A 5,566-nucleotide genomic window follows, 5' to 3' on the forward strand; every position below is an offset into this window, starting at 1 on the left:
CAAAAGAAGACTCATCCCAGGGAAAGCCATGCAAAATGATGGTTTACCAGATAACCAAGAATTTCCAGTAAGTAATAAGAAGTACCTGTGCTTTTATCAAAGTTCACAGCAAGGTCATCTTGATGTTAAACGAAAAGAACAGAATTTAAAGGCAGTTGAGAGTATCACTGCCAGATTAGAGGAGGGTTTTTTTATATATATATTTTAATGTCCCAACCATAATGCAACTTCCACTTGTGTGCCAGAATTGTTCAGAAAAATTCTATTAAATCTACCAATCATGCATTAGTTCAAATGGGGAAAAAGTGCTGCTTACCCACTATTGATGTCATCAGTCCTGAGGCTTTTTCCAAGAATGTCCCCATCACTCATATAGCCACCAACGTCAGCTTCAGAGGATATGTCCAAATCACCACTTCCCTTCTCACTCATGTCGAACTGTGAGATATTTCCAAGGCGAGAAACAGCTGCTCGGCGAAGAGGGGTGGTATACATGAAACGAGAAGGATCTGTGTGTATGAAGCGACTCGCACTGCTACGAGGATAACCAGCACCCAAGGACGGGGCATCTCCTGCCTGCAGCCGAGGACTGGCCTGCCCTAGCCTCCAAGTCACTGGGGTCGATCGGCTTGACAAGCTCGGTATGTTTCTCCCATTCACTTCAGTTGTCACAGTGCTGTCAAAAGTTGTCTCCAATGTGCTGCCAAACAGAATGAAGAAGTCAGTGAACTGTGTCTTGTCTGTTCCTAAGAAACTAGGAAAAGTAAAAGTTGGAGGAATATATATTTGTTTTATAAAGTTGTGTGTGTGTGTGTGTGTGTATGCTTTCACCATGTGCACACATGTGCTTGTGTATGTCCCACAGTTCTGTGGACAGTCCTGTTTAACATCTTTATCAGTGACCTGGAGAAGTAGATTGAGTGCCCCCTCAGTCAGTTTGCAGATGACAGAAAATTGGGCAGGAGTGTTTATCTGCTGGACGGTAGGAAGGCTCTGCAGAGGGATCTGGACAGGCTAGATCAATGGGCTGAGACTAAAGGTATGAGGTTCAACAAGGCAAAGTGCCTGAGTCCTGAACTTGGGACACAACAACCCCATGAAGAGCTACAGGCTTGGGATAGAGTAGCCAGAAAGCTGTCCAGCTAGCAGTGTGCCCAGGTAGCCAAGAAGGCCAATGGCATCCTGGATTGTATGAGAAACAGTGTGGCCAGCAGGACTAGAGCACTGATTGTCCCCCTGTATGAGGCACTAGTGAGGCTGCACCTCAAATCCTGTGTTCAGTTTTGGGCCCCTCACGATAAGAAGCACATTGAATGCTAGAATATGTCCAGAGAAGGGCAGCAAAGTCTAGAGAGTAAGGCATATGAGGAGCAGCTGAGGATGCTGGGGTTGCTTAGCCTGGAGAAAAGGAGGCTCAGGGGAGACCTTAGCATTCTCTACAACTACCTGAAAAGAAGTTGTAGCCACATGGCTTTCAGTCTCTTCTCCCAGGTAACAAGTGATGAGAGGAAACAGCCTCAAGCTGCATCAAGGGAGGTTTAGACTGGATATTAGGAAAAATTTCTTCATGAAAAGGGTAGTCAAGCACTGGAACAGGATTTCCCAGGGAAGTGTTTGAGTCACCATTCCTGGAGGTATTTACAAGACTTGTAGATGTAGCACTTAGGGACATTGTTTATTGGTGGACTTGGCAATACTGTGCTACTGGTTGGACTTGGTGGTCTTAGAAGTCTTTTCCAACCTAAATGACTTTACAATGCTATGACTCTGTAACCTCTACTTATAAAATAACTGTAAATAAATTTTGTAGGCTTCTAAGTAAATGTATATGAAACAAACCCTCTCTTTGTTTGTATAAGACACTTTGACAAAGAAGTATAATAAAGTCACATATAAGTTGTTGAGGCAGTCTTGCAAACATTATGGTTAGTATCATAGTTAATTTTCCCTTTCAAGTCTCACATTCATTCAGCAACTAGTAATGCTCTCCCATGGTTCAAATTTTTAGCAGTCTACACTAAACCAGTATACCTGTGACTTATCTGGGTCCCTCTAAGGCTGGACATAGTTTCTTCCAAATTCTGTCTCAGGTCTGCTATATTCTTTACAGTTCTCATTCTTCTTGTTTCAGGGTCTTCCCCTGGAAGAAAACAGTAAAATCAGTATGAACATTTGACACGTGAGTGTATGAGGTTGAATAAAGTGCACACATGTATACACAGCTGAGAATACACAGATATGATTGTAAATAGGTCCGTCCCTTTAATCTTTTAAAAACTGAAACCTCATCCTTTTAGCAATAAAACACACATATGCTTGTAAATAATGTGTGGTTGTAAAAAACCCACTGAAAAGAGTCCTGGTGAAGTATCCCTGTTAGGGCCAAAATCTATTAATGAAACACAGATTTACAGCGTTGGGATTTTTATCTCCTGTAATCAAGGCATGATGCAGCCTCAGGCCACTTGATACATTACACATTCCTTTTTTACTCCTTGACAATTTACATGACTTGGTAGGAAAAAAACACAGTAAATCTCTGTCTGGAAAGAATTGGGATGACTCCTAAAACAGCTCTTCCATATGCACTTAACGTCCAGGCTACTTCAAATTACTCTTTAAGTGAGGCACTTAATAAATCATCATTCCTGAACTGTAACAGGTTCCTGAACAAGGACATTACTCTTCACATGGGCTAAAATAAAATATGCTTCTTGGGATACAAATCTGAACACCCTAAGCACATGCTTCATTTATACAATTATGGGTTTAAAAAGCCTTCAGGATCCATTATGAAAAGTTAGTCTGGTATCCTGAATAATGAAACTTGCAAAATTTCATCTGGAACTTCCTGAATAATGTTTACTTCACACAATTAAAAATATGTTTTATTAAGAAAAAGTTATATGTTACTAAAGAAAAACATAATAAGCCTCAAAGCAACCTCCAAGAGTTGTGTATGAAGACACAAAAATGCATGTTTTCTAGCAAATTCATAGACCAAAGTCTAGTTTGTATTACTTTTGAACAATAAGAGAATGTCAAAATAAATTCTGTGACAAAAGTCACTCATTAGTTCAAGGCTAGTGTTCTGACTCTGGCTGTGTCCTATATCTATTGCTTGAAAGAGGGTTGGTAAGAAGCATCATTATCAGAATTACATGTACAATGCTGAATTTGAAGTGCAAATAATTTCTTTTTGACTGTATGAATGATAAATTTCATGTCATACCTCACCTTTAGTTTATTTTACTCCTCATTCTGTAAATGTTATCCAGAAGAATGATATTGTGCAACCACTAAAATTATGTTTAATATTTAACTCTAGATTTCAGATTCTTATCCAGAACAAGATTTTAACCTAATTTTGCAATCCTTGTAACATGGAGAAACTGTTAAAAACATCCCTGAATACATCTAACAGGAAATAGTCTGGTGAATTTAAACCAAACATCATACAAAAATCAAGACCAGAAATGCAAGCAGAAGTAAAATACCATATAGCACTATGATATTTCATATTTATAAAATGCAAAATACACATGCAAATACACATCTTCCAAGTTGCTGTATTTCTCCTTCCCTCTGCCCAGGTTTGTGTGTGAGTTTATACAAGATATAAATTCAACAACGGTGATGTCTCTGAGGAAAAGTGAGGAGTGCCATCTATGTGAAAAACAAGTAGGAAATGTTTGGGAACGAGGAATGGGGAGGAAAAAAAGATCATATCCTTTGCATTGTAGATAAAATAGGAAAAAGAAATGAGGAGTTCTTAAAGTAAAGCTTGCAAGAAAAGTTCAGTAGGACAGAGAACTGGAAAATATTCAACATGGGGCCAGAAGCAATGAAAATTAAATATTTAACAAAGTATTCTGGTAAAGTAAAGCAAAAAAAAGTTCTACAGGAAAAAAGTTGTGGTAAGGTAAAAAGACAACACATCTGTTCAAAGGCATGGGAAAAAGGTTGACTTGCAGCAGAACTACAAGTATAGATTACAAAAACATTGGGTTAACATATACAGTGACATTTATTTCAAATATAAGGGAGAGTCTGCAGAAGAAAACTTTTATTTGAACAAAGGTTCACTTAAGCTCCTTAGTTTTGAGTTTTGACAAAAGGATGAAGCCTTTGAGCTCATCAACAAACTGAATGGCTACTCTACCTTCTTTTGCAGTGCAGGTCCTATCAGCCAAACACTGCAGTCAGGTAAGAAAAATCTCAACTGCTGACATTAAATTAAAATAAATTATTTCACATACATTCCATATACCCTTTATTTTTTCCTCAATAGGCAAATGATGTACTAGTCAACATACCTTGCAGTTGTGGCTCAATGTCAAGCTAGGTTTCACAGCACTGCCAGTTTGACATTTCTGCATCTACTGTGCCCTAGCTATGCCTCCTGTTCCCTTTGCTGGGACAAATATTTGCAATATTTTCCTCCATAAAATTAACTACATATGTACATTTTTACAAGTAGTACCTTGCAGGAGACAAATGTTCACATTCAGATTGAAATTACCACAACTGCTGCTGTGTTTCAAGCTTGGTGTGTTTGATAAAGCACTCAACGTACCCATGGATCCCACATACTGTTTGTGGGAGTTTCTGCACCACCCCAGAGATTCCTGAGAGGCAAAAGAACTCATGCACAGGCTAAGCTGAAGACCATTATGTCCTGTTAGATTGAACCTGATTTTTAAAGCCCAGACAGTTCCAAGGCAGACTGTCCATGGCTGCCTCCAGGCAGTTGTTTATGGTGCACTCAGTTCCTCACTGTCACTGCCCTTTGCTTTTCCCCCTCTGTCAAATGCACTCAAATTGACTTCCGGGGCACATTATATTCCTGCTACAATACCTATACAGAGGAGACCCAGGACCTGTTACCTGCCCTGCCCCAAATCAAAGGTAAGGGTTAGGGTTAGGGTTAGGGTTAGGGTTAGAGTAGCATGTTGGTCTAAGAAAATTTTGTTTACACAGAAAACAAATTCCATGGTCAAAACAGGCAGAATTAAAGGCATACTTTACATTTATATTTATTTGAGGAACTGAATACAATTCGTATTTGCCAGTGACTTTGCCCTTTTCCTTCCTTGTTTATCCTTGTCAGTTGTCCTGTGCTGTATGTTAATACTGCAAATTCTTGCAGCAAAAATGACAGCAACTGTCTTTTTTAATATACATTGTACAGTAAAAAGCATAACAAAGCCTTGAGGTATAATTGCAATACGTTAAATAAAAAGGTACATATATGGCAAGCTGCCAAAATGTATTTTCACAGTGAAGAATATTTCACTTTCAGACAAATCATATAAAACTGGAGTTATTCTATCCTGAAAAGGTTAAAAGCTTGAGATCTAATCTCTTTTGATCTCTCAGTGACACAAAGGGTAATTTCAAAAGCTTTCCACCAGCTTTTATTAAAAAAAAAAGCTACAACTGAAGTTTTATTATATTAAAATACTACATGGTACTACATAAAAAAATCTTCACAACTAACTATTAGAATGTTTTAAAAACAATTGTTCTTTCCATCATTGTCTAGAGGCCATATCAATGGATTCCT

The 5,566-nt window shown here is 38.4% G+C and overlaps 1 protein-coding gene across 1 annotated transcript in view; it reads right to left on the reverse strand.

Annotated features, from left to right (window-relative positions):
- Window positions 1-5,566, reverse strand: part of NAV3 (neuron navigator 3) — a gene marked incomplete at its 5' end in the record, with an annotated part of 183,941 nt that overhangs the window by 108,536 nt on the left and 69,839 nt on the right. The window contains 2 exons of the mRNA XM_009078194.1: window positions 317-700; window positions 2,032-2,140. Coding sequence (XP_009076442.1) covers window positions 317-700; window positions 2,032-2,140 — 493 coding nt within the window. The remainder of the gene's footprint in view (window positions 1-316; window positions 701-2,031; window positions 2,141-5,566) is intronic.

This window comes from Acanthisitta chloris, unplaced genomic scaffold (assembly GCF_000695815.1).
Source record: "Acanthisitta chloris isolate BGI_N310 unplaced genomic scaffold, ASM69581v1 scaffold8450, whole genome shotgun sequence".
Classification (NCBI taxonomy): Eukaryota; Metazoa; Chordata; class Aves; order Passeriformes; family Acanthisittidae; genus Acanthisitta; species Acanthisitta chloris.